Consider the following 15,842-nt stretch of genomic DNA (forward strand, 5'->3'; position numbering starts at 1 on the left):
CAGAGTGAGACCCTGTGTCAAAAATAAATAACTTTAAAAAAAAAACTCCCTTCATCTAAATCCTGTCTACTTCCAAGACTCAACTACACACACATACACACACACACACACACACACAAAATCTTGGCCGGAGGCGATGGCTCACGCCTGTAATCCCAACACTTTGGGATGCCAAGGCAGGCGCATCAACTGAGGTTGGGAGTTCAAGACCAGCCTGACCAACATGGAGAAACCACGTCTCTACTAAAAATACAAAATTAGCCGGCGTGGTGGCGCATGCCTGTAATCCAGTTATTTGGGAGGTTGAGGAAGGAGAATCGCTTGAACCCGGGAGGCAGAGGTTGCAGTGAGCCGAAATCACACCATTGCACTGCAGCCTGGGCAATAAGAGGGAAACTCCATCTCAAAAATAAATAAATAAATAAATAAATAAATAAATAAATAAAGTTGAATCACAACATCTTCCTCTGAAAGGTTGTAGTGATGTTTAAAATGAGATAATAGGCTGGGTGGGTCACGTCTTGTAATCCGAGCACTTTGGGAGTCCCAGCACTTTGAGGGTAGGAGTTCGAGATCAGCCTGGGTAACATGGCTGAGATAACGACTATACAGTGAATGGCACATAGTAAGTGGTTAGCTAATGTTTAACTCAGCCCCACTCTTCAATGATCCTTGTGGGCATTTCTTCACAAAGTTGCAGGGTATTTCTGTAGTCCTCTCTCCAGTATTTTTCAGTATTTGTTCCAGCACACACTAGGCCTTCCACAAAAATGATTGAGTGAAAACCCCTGGCGGCGGGAAACCGGGGTGGGGGTGTGGGGAGGGGCACCCCAACACAAACACACAGAAAATGCTACTGCAGAACATCGGTTACTGGGCAGAGGTACCTTTCAGAACCCCTAGGGTGCCCTCACATCCTGCCTGGCTGGCCTGATTCAAATGGTTCATTTAACCAAGGTCAAATTAAAATCTTAGCTGCCACTAAAATCCAGGAACCGTCACTTTTCCCAGATGAGAGAGACAGTTGCTCAATTAGAATCAGCAGCGGTAGGCCCAAAAGATCTCACCTCCTCCACAGGGCGAACCTATCACCGCTCCTCCAGCGATGAGCGGCAGCTCTCTAGGAGCCAATGAGTTCCTCCCCATGGAAGGAACCCGCCCACCCCTTGTGTCGTCACCAGATCTCTTAAAAAGATGGAACCTCAGCGGCCCTTCCTCGTAGCGAGCCTAGTGGCGGGTGTTTGCGTTGAAACGTGAGCGCGACCCGACCTTAAAGGGGAGGGAGCAAAGGAAGGACAGAGCCCTTTAAAACGAGGCGGGTGGTGCCTGCCCCTTTAAGGGTGGGGCGTCCGGACGACTGTATCTGAGCCCCAGACTGCCCCGAGTTTCTGTTGCAGGCTGCGAGGAAAGGCTCCTAGACTGGGTCCGGGTGCTCGGCGGCGGCGGCTTCCTCCCCGCTTGTCCTCCCCGGGCCCGGAGGCACCCCAGCTCCAGTCATGCTGAGCAGAGTATGGAAGCACCTGACTGCGAAGTGCTATCCGTGCGAGAACAGCTATTCCACGAGAGGATCCGCGAGTGCATTGTGAGTGCGGGGCCCCGGCAGGGAGAAGCGGGGGTTGCGGGAGAAGGGTAGGTTGGCGTCCGAGCCCACCTGGTCTCAGAGCGCCGTCAAACCATGCCTGGGCCAGCGGCGGGCGACGGAGGCCTCCGTCCTAGCAGAAGGGCGGGTGCCCGGCTAGCGATCCCCTAGATGGGATCAGCTGGGTCCCTGAGCGGTAAACAAAGGCCGTCGTTTCCGTTCCTCCCCAACACGCCCCTCCCTGCCCCTCCCTCCCACCCCTCACCCAGCGCGTCTGAGAGCCTGCGGAGTCCGCCTTAGTCTGATAATCGGGGAAGGATGGGTTTGCTTCTCAAACTGGATTGAGGGCAAACCCAGCTGACGTTGGATGAAGGGGAGAAATCGTCACTCTGAGCTTGATTCCAGAAAAGAGGGGAGGTGTAGGGATGGCAGACGGGAGGAACCTGGGGACTTGGTGGGTCATCTCCTGCTTTGGAAGAAAGGAGTCTTACTAGGGTGGATCCTAATATGTAGAGATGAGGAACAACCAAGTATCCAGGTATTCCCCCGTCTTTCTTCTTTCTCATTAGTGTTTGTTTGAAACCCTGCAAGGCTGGGTTCGCAGCCTCTCAGCCATTCCGGGGTTTCCCCAGTAAGTCGTCCTCCCAGGGCTTCAGAGGGTACCTGGCTGCTGTTCCTTAGGCCATCCCTGCCACTTAGAGCGACAGCTGAATCTGCCGCAGAGAAGTGGACTCCTCAATTCTGGGGTAGGGGTACGCAGTGGAGCTTAGGGAGTCATATCTTCTTCAGCCTTGCTTTGAATTCTCACCTCTCTCCTTTCTCCTCTGTTTCCTTCCCCAGAGCTCCCCAGAGCAACCCTCATCTCCAAATAGTAAATGGAAAGGGAATGGTTTGGGAAAACAGAAAGAAATGTTAGTAAGTGGGGGAACCCAGTGTGGGGGTCATTCCCTTCATTTTTCTCAGGCTGGGCTCTAGCCAGCCCTGGGCAGCCTATTGGAGGTAGGGTAAATTGAGCCAGGACATAATTAGCTCTGCTCTTATCTGTGAGGACAGGAAAGTATATTAGTCTGAGTGTGCAACTCCAGTAGAAGTTTGCTTTCGGCAAGCGTTCCTTGTGTGTTTCTTGGTGGACAGTCCACATGGTGGGTTGGGCATATTGCAGAGGCACAGCCAGGTCTTGAGACAGTGTCAGGCAGGAGGCTCACATTCCTAGAGAACAGGGAGGAATGAGACCTTGGACAGAAGCAGCCTCCTGGATGTCTCCCCCATCCTTTAGTCCCATGAGCTGAGAACATCAGTGCTGGCTAAGGGTAGCCTGAAGATTTATGGTGCCTCCCCCACCTGGCTCTCATCCAGGGGCTGGAGCGCAACCTAGCCTCTTGGAACTGCGTGGAACTCCAGCCTGACCTTTTGAGCCCTCCCACCTTCCTGGCTATTATGCAAGCCCAGGGCAGAACACAGGCTATAAAAATCTTGCAGCTGCAATCTGAGTGGCTCCTTCTATTCTGCTTCCCTAATGTCAAAAGCTATGACTTTGTTCTGGATCGATGGCTCTCCTGCGTCTCTGTGGATTCTTCCCTCCTTGTATAGGTAGCTGTATGTGTATTCCCTGTGGGGTCAGCCCTTTCTGGAGACTGGAAGACCCATGAGACTGATCCTGTCTTCTTGGCATATCTCAAACACAATAACTTCTTTTCTTGATACTCTCTGGCCTTTTTTTTTTTTTTTTTTTTGTGAGACCTAGTCTCACTCTGTTGCCCAGGCTGGAGTGCAGTGACGTGATCTTTGCTCACTGCAACCTCCGCCTCCCAGGTTCTAGTGATTCTTGTGCCTCAGCCTCCCGAGTAGGTGGGATTACAGGCACCTGCCACCACACACAGCTTTTTTTTTTTTTTTTTTTTTTTTTTTGAGACTGAGTCTCTGTCACCAGGCTGGAGTAAAGTGGCACAATTTCGGCTCACTGCAACCTCTGCCTCCTGGGTTCAAGCAATTCTCCTGCCTCAGCCTCTCGAGTAGCTGAGACTACAGGTGCATACCACCACGCCTGGCTAATTTTTGTATTTTTAGTAGAGATGGGGTTTCGCCATGTTGGCCAGGATGGCCTCGATCTCTTGACCACGTGATCCTCCCGCATTGGCCTCCAAAAGTGCTGGGATTATAGGCATTAGCCACTGCGCCCAGCCAATTTTTGTAATTTTTTTGTTTGTTTGTTTTTGAGACGGAGTCTTGCTCTGTCACCCAGGCTAGAGTGCAGTGGTGCAATCACGGCTCACTGCAACCTCCACTGAATTCAAGTGATTCTCCTGCCTCAGCCTCCTAAGTAGCTGGGATTATAGGCACGTACCGCCACACCCAGCTAATTTTTGTATTTTTAGTAGAGACGGGGGGGTTCCACCGTGTTGGTCAGGCTGGTCTCGAACTCCTGACCTCATGATCCTCCTACCTCGGCCTGCCAAAGTACTGGGATTACAGGCGTGAGCCACCGCGCTCAGCCCAATTTTTGTATTTTTAGTAAAGACAGGGTTTCACCATGTTGGCCAGGCTGGTCTCGAACTCCTGATGTCAATTGATTCACCTGCCTTGGCCTCCCAAAGTGCTGGGATTACAGGCGTGAGCCACTGTGCCTGGCCAAGACTCTCTGTTCTTGATTATAGAGCCAAGCTGGCCAATGGCTCCTCCTCTGGGCAGTAGAAGCTCACTTGGAATAGAGTAGGAATGAATATGCAGATTAACGTGGCCGAGTTCCGCCATCACTGTCACTTGACAGTCTAGCCAGCTCTAGAAACACTAGATATTGGGCCCTAGCTAAAGCCCACTGTTAGGGGTAGAGGATTAAATGAGGCTCTGGTTTGGCCCAGCAGACCTGATCTTTCAGGCCCCTGAATAAGCATGGAATAGAAGTTGTGACTTCGTCTAGAAACATGACACCTACTTTGGGTCAAGGCACCAGTGTGGGTGGAGGTAGGAGGGTAGGGTAGTGATTGGGTGCCAGGACAATGCAGACGTCTTCCTCCCCTCAAACCTGCTTCCCTTCCCAATAATGTGCTCCAAGTAAATTCCCTCTGGTTCTGTAACTGGTTTGAAATATGTGTGCTTGTGCATTTCTAGGAGTTTTCTTTGCCCATTTACCAACCAGAGTTGGGCTGAAGCTATTTTCTCCCAGTGAAGTCCTTGTAGGGCTGGGCATGGTGCTGTTTCCCCAGGTGCATGGGGCAGCCCCTGTCTGGCCCTTCTTCGAGGTCCCTGGGGCTCTGACTAGAAGGAAGTACCTGGGGGATCAGAACAGAACATACTTCCAGATGGAACCCCTGGAAGTATGGAGCCTTATCTTAAGGAAGTAATGGCCATGGAATTAACAGAGAGGCCCTTGGCTGTGGAATGTGCTAAAGGTTAGAGCTTCTCATCCCAGCTCACATTCTGCTACAGATCTCAACACTTCTGTTTGCAACACTGTACATCCTCTGCCACATCTTCCTGACCCGCTTTAAGAAGCCTGCTGAGTTCACCACAGGTACTGTGATTTCCCTCCCTCCTGCCAGAGTTCCAGTTGCCATGGACCAGCCTCAGGGGAATGGGCCTATGGCGCCCACTGGGAAAGGAGCAGTGGCTGTGTGGGGCTGTTCTGGAGCCTTTGCCTCTTCAGCCTCCCTTTCTGCACAGACAGGGGCAAGGGCAGCTAGATGGAAGTGTCTTCTGGGCAAGTCATATAACATTTCTGATCTTCAGTTTCATCCTACAAAATGGGCATAGTGATGTCTACCTACTCCATTGTGTGGACCAAAGGAGATGGTTAATGTGAAAGTCCTTTGTGAACCTGAAGTGAGCAACTGCCGGGTGAATGTCATTACGGGCACAGTCTCTGTGTCATCTCCTCTCCTAGTGCTCCCACAGCCAGGACCAGAGACCTCCCTGATGACTGGGGCACCTGGTGATGGTGGCCTTTCTCTTTATGGGGAGCCTGAGTATGCTCAGATTGCAACTTTCCTTCCCTAGACATTGTGTAATTGGAGGTGGGGGCACACTTGCCCCAGTTTCTAGCCCCAGCCTTTCCTCCTCTCAGGATGGCTCAGGATGAGTCCCCACCCAACAAGGCAGCTACCCTAGAGTAATTCCCTTGGGGACCTTCTCTGTGAATCTCCCTTCCCCCTCCTCTCTTTTCCCTTTCCTAGACCCAGCCACTGATGTAACCAACCTCACAGACTAGTTGTTTATTATATTAATATTTTGAGCATATAAAGAGGAACCTGCGATGGGAGAGATCTAGGGAGGAGGAAAGAAGTATAGGAAAGTCTGGCCCGTATTCTCTTCACCTGGGACCACTGATTTTTAAGCTGCCACCATGGCTGGAGAATAGGCTATGGAGTTCATAATGTGTGGTCTCCTGGAGCCTTCTGTTCAGCTCTGCCTTCTTTGAGGGGGCAGGGATGGGGCGGGGAGCACATTGTAATACTTACGGCCTCAGAGCTGCCCCCTGATGTCCTGCCTCTTCCCCGTGCCTCTGTCTCTTACAGTGGATGATGCAGATGCCACAGTCAACAAGATTGCGTAAGTGTCCCTGCCTCAGCACCTAACACCAGTGGTCTTTAGGAACTGGGATCTAGGGAGGCCTAGAGCTGGAGGGAGAAGGGGGAAGTCTCACACGGTAAAGAGAGAGTTTCTGTTTCCACCCCATTTCTGGTTTCCGGCTTTACCTCACCCTGGGGACGCTCAGAAAAGCTGCTGTTCCTGTCTTCCTGGTTAGGCCAGGAGCTTGTGGGAGCCTCATGGCCAGGAACATCCACTGGGGCCTGAGTCACCGGAAATGGCTCCAGCTTGGCTTCACCTCCCAGTGACCAGAGTGGGGATGCAGATTGATAGAAAAAGAGCAGGGTGTGGGGAAGATGGGAACCCCTGAGGAAGGGGCATATTCCAGGCTGCCAATGTTCACTAGCACATACAGAGAAAGAGAGAGAGATGACTCCTCTGAGTTAGTAGATCAGAAGGTAGCCCTCCACCCTTGATGGACCAACGAGATAGAAGTGCCCCTCTTCAGTGTATGCAGCCCAGGGCATAGACCTTGGCTATGAAGCTAGGTTTCAGTTTCCCCTTGTCCTCCTTTGCCCTCATGCCTTTGTGCAGGGCATAGCCACATAGGATGACCCTGTGCTTATCTGGGCAAAAAGAGGTAAGCTCAGAAATCCATATCCCTGAGCAAAGAAGAGAAGCCAGGCCCCCTAGCTTTGGCATCATACCTGGCATAACTTATAGGCATGTATGGGAGGACCACATTCCTGGGGACAGCCTGGGTATGTGACATGGCAGGTGACGGGCTTCCCATGAATGCCCGAAGCTGTGCCCATCCCATGAGCTGGGGCTTCCCTGGAGGTAAAGGGCTAGAGCGAGCCGGCAGTGGGTAGAACCCCAGCTGGACGGCTCCTTCCTTAGCTCTGTCATTGCTACAGCTGGTTCTGGAAGCCACAGGTGCCCTCAGGACAAATGGAACTTCTCCAGCACAGTGTAGTGAGTGCTGAGCTAAGCAAGGACACTCTCCCCTTCTCTGCCCAGGCTCGAGCTGTGCACCTTTACCCTGGCAATTGCCCTGGGTGCTGTCCTGCTCCTGCCCTTCTCCATCATCAGCAATGAGGTGCTACTCTCCTTGCCTCGGAACTACTACATCCAGTGGCTCAACGGCTCCCTCATCCATGGTTTGTGGCTCCTAGAGGTGGCTTGGGGTGGGGATAGGGAGCAGAGAGCAGATAGAGTCGGGCAGACTCAGGCAGCCGTGGGCCAATCAGTCATGTGTCGCACCTTCCCTCTCCGCTTCTCCTGCAAATGGTCAGTCTCCTGTCGGTTGCCCCTCCCTTTACTGACCATCTCTGCTTTTCCTTTTTTGCTCTAGGCCTCTGGAACCTTGTTTTTCTCTTCTCCAACCTGTCCCTCATCTTCCTCATGCCCTTTGCATATTTCTTCACTGAGTCCGAGGGCTTTGCTGGCTCCAGAAAGGTAAGTAGGGGATATGTATGCAGGCAGGAAACGGAATTCCACACACATGGTTCAACTGAAGAGATTTTAATAAAGAGGCTATTTGCAGAGGTTTAGTTAAAGGAAGTTTGAGGCTCTAGTGACAGTAGGAAGTCATTACCACCCTTAGGCCTGTAGAGACAAAGGGAGGAAATAGTTTCTAGAACCCACTAATAGCTGAAACCAGGGATGTGAAGCTGCCCAGAGAGGAGCTGTTGTCTTTGTGTCATAATTACTGCCAAAACCATGGTGGCAGACGTGGGAGGACTCACAGGAAACATACCCTCACCTCTTTTCTACCTTCCATTCTCCTGTTGGATGCAAAACTAGAGGGCAAAGAGCTTGTGGGATGCAGACCTCAGAGGTCAGCCTCCCAGAGCAGACAACGACAAGGAATGGGTCTGGGAAAAGGAGATGCAAATGAAGAACACCTGGTATGTGGGGTGACCTTAGACTGGGGAGTGGGAAGACAGAGCAACTTAGCAGAATAAGAGGAAAACCCTCTCTCTTATCTCCTGAATCCAGACCTCTCTGGTTCCCGCAGGCTGGCCACCATCTCTGATGTCTTTCCATCCCCACACTGCCCGATGTTAACCTCCTTCACCTGTTGCCTCCTTCCGTAGGGTGTCCTGGGCCGGGTCTATGAGACAGTGGTGATGTTGATGCTCCTCACTCTGCTGGTGCTAGGTATGGTGTGGGTGGCGTCAGCCATTGTGGATAACAACAAGGCCAGCAGAGAGTCACTCTATGGTGAGTGGCCCAGCTTCCTCCAGGCTGTGTGGACATGGCTTTTGGCCCATGTCCACCTGCCTGGAAAGACTATAACCTACTAAAGTGGAAAAGGTTGGCACCTTCTCCCTTTGACTGAAGTTTCAAACTGATAGACATCTGGCCAAATCCAATCTGCAGAAATGTTTCATTGGCCTATGCAATGGTTTTTAAAATATGTATTATTCAGTTGCTAACATTTTAAATTGGGAGGTTTCATATTAACATCTAGATATCTAACTTTGCTTGACAAGGAGAAGATCTGGCTACATTAGTCCCTGGTGATGGAGGCCAAATAGCAGTTATACCCTTTAGTTAGGGGTTAGGATCTCCAGTTTGTTATAGGCCCTGCCATTCCCTCTTCTGCTGATGCTGGCCAGCTTTCTTCATTTGTATTACTTGCCTAACAGCTGTGGGGACTGTGCCCTTGTCTAGACTCTGAGGCCTGTCAGCCTCCAGTAAGCAAGAAGAGATGAGCTGACATCCTCTTTTTTTTTTATCCTTAGACTTCTGGGAGTACTATCTCCCCTACCTCTACTCATGCATCTCCTTCCTTGGGGTTCTGCTACTCCTGGGTGAGTGTACAGGGTCTAGGAGGGAATGGGTAGGGTCCTTGGACCAGAGTAACCAGGCTGGAAGGAGGGGGAATGGAGGGGCATGTTAGGCAAGGGGTGGAGAGCAGGGTCTGGCAGGTGACTGGCTCTTGTTCTCACAGTGTGTACTCCACTGGGTCTCGCCCGCATGTTCTCCGTCACTGGGAAGCTGCTGGTCAAGCCCCGGGTATGTGGTATTCCTTGCTCTTTGATCCTGCAGGGTGAGCTTCCTGCAGAGTTGGAACCAAACAATGAAACAACCCTATGGTTGTGTAGTGCACAACTTGCAGAGGGCTGCAGCCTTTGTTGGTTCCTGTATCCTGTACCCCTATCATGCAGAGCTGGTCACCAGACATGCAGGGCAGAATACAGGGCAATTGGGAGGGACTGAGCAAAGCTGCGGGCCACAGGGTGGCGAATGAGGGTTTGGGGGAGGCCTGAGACTACGGAGCCCTGGGAAGAACAGGGTTCTCCTGGGGCCTTTGGGTCAGGGAGCCTCTGAAAGTTAGTCTCTTCCTTTCCCCTGCCCCAAGTTGCTGGAAGACCTGGAGGAGCAGCTGTACTGCTCAGCCTTTGAGGAGGCAGCCCTGACCCGCAGGATCTGTAGTGAGTTGCAGTTCTTCCCTGATGGGGTGGTGGGCTTGGCCTGGGCAGAGACTGCCCAACTTGGGAGCAACACCATCTTCTCTGCCCTCAGATCCTACTTCCTGCTGGCTGCCTTTAGACATGGAGCTGCTACACAGACAGCTCCTGGCTCTGCAGACACAGAGGGTCCTGCTGGGTATGTGGGTTGGTAGGGCTTGGTATACCTGGGTTTCCCCAAGGAGACTAGCCCCTGGTTCCAGGTGCTTGCTGACAGCCTCCCATCCCTGCACAGAGAAGCGGCGGAAGGCTTCAGCCTGGCAACGGAACCTGGGCTACCCCCTGGCTATGCTGTGCTTGCTGGTGCTGACGGTGGGTATACCAGCCCTAGAGGTGGGGAGTAGACCCTCAGTACTCGAGGCCTTCTCAGGGAGGGGAGGCGATGAGGGGACCTGGTTATCATCAGTAATAGTGGTTGCTTCTCACTGAGTGCCTGCTTTTATGTCCTGCCTGTGCTGAACACAAATGTTGAGCACATCAACCCTCATTTTGTAGATGAAGAGACAGAGTTGAGTGACTTGCCCAGGGTCACACAGGGCCAGTGAGTAGTTGTGCAGGTTTGCCCTGGCATGAGAATAAGCAGTCGATTCCCCTATGGACTCAAGAATACATCTTATCAGTTGGAGGAAGAGAGATGCCTTTTCCTATTTATCCTTTTTGCAATCCATCCACCTAGAGGAGATGTATCTTATAATGTCCTCAAAGGCACTCTGTTGCTAATAACAGCTTTGATGAGGTCCCATACAGCTCATTGGAAGCGGAGCTAGTCTTGGAAACTGGAAATGTTGGACCAGAGTCTCTGCCCATTCCTTTAGCTCTGGGTCGAGCTGTGGTCTGGGGTAGGATGGGAGTCTGAGCTTGCCTCACACAGGGCCTGTCTGTGCTCATTGTGGCCATCCACATCCTGGAGCTGCTCATCGATGAGGCTGCCATGCCCCGAGGCATGCAGGTACCAGGCTGCCCTCCCACCATATCCTTTGGGGAGGGCCTAAGAACAGCTGGGGAGAGGAGGCAGAAGCTGAGGACAGTGGGAAGGCTGGGTGCCGGGTAGTGCTGATGGTGGGGAATGCTCACAGTGACACTGCCCCACTCCTCAGGGTGCCTCCTTAGGCCAGGTCTCCTTCTCCAAGCTGGGCTCCTTTGGTGCCATCGTTCAGGTTGTACTCATCTTGTATCCTTCTGGAATACAAAAACCTGTCTCCTGGGACTCTAGACAGCACTTCTTGGACTTTGTCTCCTTTGGGACTCTGAGCAACACTGATGGGAAATGGGACAAGTTTTCATCAACCTCGGGTTCAGAAAGAAGGAAAATACTTAATTTTGAAAGGAGAGCTGGTGGTTCAGTAGAATCTGATCAGAAGAAAATAAAAAAGAGGCCGGATGCAGTGGCTCACACAGTGCTAATCCTAGCACTTTGGGAGGCTGAGGCGGGTGGATTTCTTGAGCTTAGGATTTCAAGACCAGCCTGAGCAACATGGTGAAACCCGGTCTCTACAAAAAATACAAAAACTTAGCCGGGCGTGGTGGTGCGTGCTTGCATTCCCAGTTATGTGGGAGGCTGATGTGGGAAGATCGCTTGAGCCCAGAAGGTCAAGGCTGCAGTGAGCTGAAATCGCACCACTGCACTCCAGCCTGGGTGACAAAGTGAGATCCTGTCTCAAAAATAAATAAATAAAAATAAATAAATAAATAAATAAGAAGTGGGCTGAGAGAGAGCTCTGTTCCCTTTGAGATGAGTTATTAATTCTTAGGAGCCAGCCAGTTCTTCCTTAATGCAGTGGCAGTTACCTAATGGTGTCCTCAGTTGTGGGCTTCTATAGCTCTCCACTCTTCCGGAGCCTGCGGCCCAGATGGCATGACACCGCCATGACGCAGGTAGCTGGGAGGGAGTAAGGGAAGCCTCCTGTGGGGTGTGGATGGGCACTAGGTGCCTGCAGCTCTTCCACCCTCACCACTCCTTTCCCTGTTTCCACCCAGATAATTGGGAACTGTGTCTGTCTCCTGGTCCTAAGCTCAGCACTTCCTGTCTTCTCTCGAACCCTAGGTAAGTATTGAAAGGAGGAAATAAAGGAATTGGATTTTTTTGAGTACTTACTGATGTAAAGCAGGCACTTTATATACATGCTTCCTCTAATTCCCACAACAAACCCGTGAGTAGGTATTATCCGCATTATACAGATGAGGAAAGCGAGGCTCTGTAAAGTGCCTACACTGAGCTTCAGGGTACTGTTGCTGCAAAGTACATACTTTTTACATTTGCTACTGCCTCTCTCATTTACTTCTACTTTTGGTTGGGGAGCACACTTTTTTCTAAATCTTTCTCCTGGGTGAGTAATCTAGTAAATGTTCCTGTTTGAAAGATGATAAACAGAGAAGCTACCTGATTGACCCAGATTATACAGCTAGTTTGAGGCAAGGTCAAGTCAGTCTAGGACCCTTGTCTCCTGAACCCCAGGCTAGTGCTTTCTCTACACTGGGGTGTCAGATAATATACTCATTCCTTCTCCTGCCTTAAGAGCTATATCTATAATTAACTGGTTAAAAAGTTCAAGAGTGGCTGGGCGCAGTGACTCATGCCTGTAATCCCAGCACTTTGGGAGGCCGAGGCGGACGGATCACCTGAGGTTGGGATTTCGAGACCAGCCTGACCAACATGGAGAAACCCCGTCTCTACTAAAAATACAAAATTAGCCAGGCGTGGTGGCGCATGCCTGTAGTCCCAGCTACTCAGGAAGCTGAGGCAGGAGAATCACTTGAACCCAGGAGGCAAAGGTTGCAGTGAGCTGAGCTCGTGCCATGCACTCCAGCCTGGGCAACAAGAGCGAATCTTCATCTCAAAAAAAAAAAAAAAAAGTTTGAGAATGTAACTAGTTGACCCCAAGGTAGTATGTGAGCTGCAGAGGTAACAACCGCCCTCCTACCTCCCCCTAAATACCACATCACCCTCTGTGTTTTATATGTGATTTCATATTTAAATCGGTTCTGGGGCCAGGCCTGGTGGCTCACGTCTGTAATCCCACACTTTGGGAGGCCAAGGTGGACGGATCGGCTTGAGGCCAGGAGTTTAAGACCAGCCTAGCCAACATGGTGAAACCCCATCTTTATGAAAAATTTAAAAATTAGCCAGGTATGGTGGCACATGCCCGTAATCCCAGCTGGGGCGTGAGAATTGCTGAGCTTGGGAGGTGGCTGAGGCATGAATGAGAATTGCTTGAGCTTGGGAGGTGGAGGTTGCAGCGAGCCAAGATGGTACCACTGCACTCCAGCCTGGGTGACAGAGCAAGAGTCTGTCTCAGAACAAAAAAAAAAGAAATCAGCTGTGATCCAGGCACAGTGGTTCACGCCTGTAATCCCAGCACTTTGGGAGGCCAAGGTGGGAGGAGCACTTGAGGCCAGGAGTCCTAGACCAGCTTGAGCAACATAGTGAGACCCCATCTCTACCCCCAAAAAAAAAGTTTTTTTTTTTTTTTTTAAATTAGCACACCTATAGTCCTAGCTATGTGTGAGACGGAGGCAGGAGGATTGCTTGGGCCCAGGAGTTTGAAGCTGCAGTGAACTAAGATTGTGCAACTGCACTCCAACCTGGGCAACAGAGCAAGACCCTGTCTTAAGACAAAACCAAATTAAACGAAACAAAAAACAGCTCTGTTTAATTCTTAACGTTATATTATTTCCACTCTACCATTTGTATTTATGCCAGGAGAATTTGTAAGACAGTAGGCTTGTGGGTCTTCCAGTTAGTTCCTTTAGGTTGGATGCAGGTAAGAATATTTACAGGTGGGGAGCAGAGTTTTTTGATTTATGATAGTATTATGAGGAGCCCAGTAAATGTTAGAATAGTGCCTGGCAGAGACAGTGCTTTATGTGTGTTGTCTCATTTAATTCTTAGGAAACTGAGGCACAGAAAATTTAAGGAAATTGCCCCAGATCACACAGCTAGTTAGGGGTGGAGTTGGGATATGAACCAAAGCAGCCTGATCAGTCTGAGCGCTCAGCAACCACACTGTTCTGTCTACTAAAAAAACTTGGTGAACTGCTTGTTCCAGACCCAGGAACAAGTAGTAGGCCCTGGGAGTTCCTGGGAACACCAGTAGCCAGAGGATGCCCTCACTGGAGGAGAAGATACCAGACTCTGGAAGCGAAGCTAAAGCAAGCCTAGCTGCTGACACTTTGAACAGTCCCGAACTGCTAGTCAGCTTGCCAAGTAGAATTGGGAGAGGCCAACCTATCAGTTGCAGTGTTGAAATGTGGCCACCAGGAGGCAGCACAAAGTTGGACTGGTAGCAGAAAAGGGCCTGGAGAGCCCACCTCTCATCCTGGCCTTTGTACTTCAGGGCTCACTCGCTTTGACCTGCTGGGTGACTTTGGACGCTTCAACTGGCTGGGCAATTTCTACATTGTGTTCCTCTACAACGCAGCCTTTGCAGGCCTCACTACACTCTGTCTGGTGAAGACCTTCACTGCAGCTGTGCGGGCAGAGCTGATCCGGGCCTTCGGTGAGAGGGAGTGAGGGTGCAGGCTGTTGGGGGGTGGTAGTTATCTAGGACACTCTGGATCACGGGTCACCCTGTCACCCCAGCAGGGGAGAGGGTGTGCTTCCTGCTTTGTGGGTAACATACCTCATCCACACATTCTGTGGCTTAGTTGTCTGGTCCCTAACGGACTGGACCTTTGACCTGCTTTTGACTGCCCATCTCCTCCTCTTCTCCAGGGTTGGACAGACTGCCACTGCCCGTCTCTGGTTTCCCCCGGGCATCTAGGAAGACCCAGCACCAGTGACCTCCAGCTGGGGGTGGGAGGGAGAAAACTGGACACTGCCATCTGCTGCCTAGGCCTGGAGGGAAGCCCAAGGCTAGCTGGACCTCAGGACCTGGAATCTGAGAGGGTGGGTGGCAGAGGGGAGCAGAGCCATCTGCACTGTTGCATAATCTGAGCCAGAGTTTGGGACCAGGACCTCCTGCTTTTCCATACTTAACTGTGGCCTCAGCATGGGGTAGAGCTGGGTGACTGGGTCTAGCCCCTGGTCCCAAATCTGTTTACACATCAATCTGCCTCACTGCTGTTCTGGGCCATGCCCATAGCCATGTTTACATGATTTGATGTGCAATAGGGTGGGGTGGGGGCAGGGAAAGGACTGGGCCAGGCCAGGCTTGGGAGATAGATTGTTTCCCTTGCTTCTGGCCCAGCAGAGCCTAAGCACTGTGCTATCCTGGAGGGGCTTTGGACCACCTGAAAGACTAAGGGGATAGGAGGAGGCTTCACCCATCAGCAATAAAGTTGATCCCAGGATTTGCTTTGTTTTTTTAAAGCGCCTGTCTCTGTGTGTATTTGAACAGCCTTGCTCCCACCAGTCCTGAGTCTGCCCAGTAAGAGAAGCAGAGGGGTCCTGCCCACCATCCTTTTCCTTCCCCTTCATCTATATTACTAGCATCCTTTGGGGACTTGGATCTGGTGTTAGGCCATGCAGTTGGGCAGTGGAAAACTCCTCCATCCTCAGCCTTGCTTAAAGCTGGCTTGTCCCCTGACTCCTTATATCCATGGCCTTAGGACATGGGCATAGGAGTAGGATAACCTCCCCGGGTACACTCACACCTTCAGCCCTATCCTCCCTGGCTTAACTATTGGATATAGAGTAAAATAAGTGGCTGGCTGACAAGGATTTTCATTTCCTACCTGAGAGAAGAACCTAGCTTTTTACTAGAGGCCATCAGTTTCTTGAAGAGCCCATGTGCTATGCTGGTTGTAAGAGCACAAAACTTAGAGTTATACAGATTGTGTATTGCACAAGTTCCAGGGACACCATTCACCTCATAGTCATTGTATGGATAGTTACTATGATAGTTTTCTCATAAAAGTCAGGCATCTTGAGGAAGGGGTGCTTTTTTCTTTTCTTTTTTCTCTTGTGAGACAAGATCTGGCTCTATCACCCAGGCTGGAGTGCAGTGGTATAGTCTCAGCTCACTGCACCCTCCGCATTCTGGGCTCAAGCCATTCTTCCAGCTCGGCCTCCAGAATAGCTAGGACAACAAACACATGCTACCATGCCTGGCTAATTTTTGTATTTTTAGTAGAGATGGGGTTTTGCCATGTTGCCTAGGCTGGTCTTGAACTCCTGAGCTCAAGCGATCCACCTGCCTTGGCCTCCCAAAATGATGAGATTACAGGGGTGAGCCACGACACCCAGCCATCTTTTTGGCGGGGGGGGGCTCACTGTGTCACCCAGATTAGTGTGCAGTGGCATGATCTTAGATCACTACAAC

General features: G+C 51.1%; 1 protein-coding gene across 4 annotated transcripts; it reads left to right on the forward strand.

The window, feature by feature from the left end:
* Positions 1–1,212: 1,212 nt before the first annotated feature.
* Positions 1,213–14,890, forward strand: LOC105492884 (limb development membrane protein 1 like). Of its 4 annotated transcripts, XR_011609174.1 has the most exons (18): positions 1,637–2,117; positions 5,006–5,090; positions 6,091–6,124; positions 7,124–7,263; positions 7,458–7,561; positions 8,203–8,329; positions 8,854–8,922; positions 9,063–9,127; positions 9,474–9,546; positions 9,638–9,721; positions 9,818–9,894; positions 10,454–10,531; positions 10,680–10,753; positions 11,367–11,457; positions 11,560–11,626; positions 13,917–14,078; positions 14,294–14,467; positions 14,772–14,890. XR_011609174.1 is itself a non-coding variant. In XM_011760222.2 (17 exons), exons 1-17 carry the CDS (start codon positions 1,511–1,513, stop codon positions 14,359–14,361), a joined length of 1,470 nt encoding a protein of 489 aa, XP_011758524.1. In that variant the 5' UTR covers positions 1,213–1,510; the 3' UTR covers positions 14,362–14,890. The 4 variants fall into 4 exon arrangements, 3 of the variants coding, with proteins under 3 accessions (XP_011758524.1, XP_011758523.1, XP_011758525.1); XM_011760222.2 differs by lacking the exon at positions 1,637–2,117 and adding an exon at positions 1,213–1,582 and having other exon boundaries at positions 14,294–14,890; XM_011760221.3 differs by having other exon boundaries at positions 14,294–14,890.
* Positions 14,891–15,842: the final 952 nt, after the last annotated feature.

The sequence above is a fragment of the Macaca nemestrina genome, chromosome 10, assembly GCF_043159975.1.
Source record: "Macaca nemestrina isolate mMacNem1 chromosome 10, mMacNem.hap1, whole genome shotgun sequence".
Classification (NCBI taxonomy): domain Eukaryota; kingdom Metazoa; phylum Chordata; class Mammalia; order Primates; family Cercopithecidae; genus Macaca; species Macaca nemestrina.